Below are 836 nucleotides of genomic sequence, written 5' to 3' on the forward strand. Positions count from 1 at the left end.
AAATACATGCTCCTTCAATTTCACATCCCTCCCTCCCTCTCCAGCTGTGTGCTCGGAGCCCACCTCACCGCAGCCCCATCAGCTCCAGCCCCACGCCTGGCCCCTCACCTGTGGCTCCTGGAGGAACTGGCTGGCCCGGCCTGCCCTGCTCATTCTGGATGTGGGTGATCTGACCATCCTGTACCTGGGGACAAGAGCCGCAGTGACACCGTTAGGGCTACCGGGTGTCCCTGCCCCACACACAGAACCCCACGGGCCCCATCCACTGCACAGAGGGAGCAGACAGCCTGAAACTCACCTGGATGTGATGTCCCTCTGGAACAACAACGTACTCATGGGGAAGCAAGTGCTGTACGCCATCCTGGGCAATGATATACTGAACCTGCAAGCACAGGGACTCAGACCCAGAAAAGGTCTGCCCATCCCCTGCACCACAACAGGGCTGGTTCTTGTCTGTCTTCTGTGCCTGTTTCCACCTCTCCCCACTGTCCCCAGCTCTTCCTCCCCAGCCATGCAGGATCTTCAGGTTCCTGGGATGTGCCACCCCCCTCACCTGGTTGTCAGAGGTCACTAAGTGCTGTACGGTCTGTCCATCCGCAGTTGTGATCTCCTGGATGTAGGCAGCCTCCTCCTGCAGGTCAGCAAGAGCCCCGCACTGTCAGCAGGGCTGGGCCTGACCCCAAGCCCTCCCAGAGGAGGGAACCCACACGGCACAGGGTGGAAGGATGAGACCCACAGGCCAGACTCACCTGGCTCGTGACGCTCTGCTCCTGCGCGACGATGATGTGCTCCTGCCCCAGGGCCTGCTGCAGCCGCTCGGGAGCCAGCACCGCCTG

At 61.5% G+C, this 836-nt stretch overlaps 1 protein-coding gene across 1 annotated transcript in view; it reads right to left on the reverse strand.

The window, feature by feature from the left end:
- LOC104523501 (zinc finger protein 335-like) overlaps positions 1–836 on the reverse strand; it is a gene marked incomplete at both ends in the record, with an annotated part of 3887 nt that overhangs the window by 855 nt on the left and 2196 nt on the right. Inside the window, 5 exon segments of the mRNA XM_029084514.1 lie at positions 109–132; positions 134–184; positions 299–382; positions 554–631; positions 750–833. Of these exon segments, the coding sequence (XP_028940347.1) occupies positions 109–132; positions 134–184; positions 299–382; positions 554–631; positions 750–833 (321 nt within the window).

The sequence above is a fragment of the Antrostomus carolinensis genome, unplaced genomic scaffold, assembly GCF_000700745.2.
Source record: "Antrostomus carolinensis isolate BGI_N321 unplaced genomic scaffold, ASM70074v2 scaffold37904, whole genome shotgun sequence".
In the NCBI taxonomy this organism is placed as follows: Eukaryota; Metazoa; Chordata; class Aves; order Caprimulgiformes; family Caprimulgidae; genus Antrostomus; species Antrostomus carolinensis.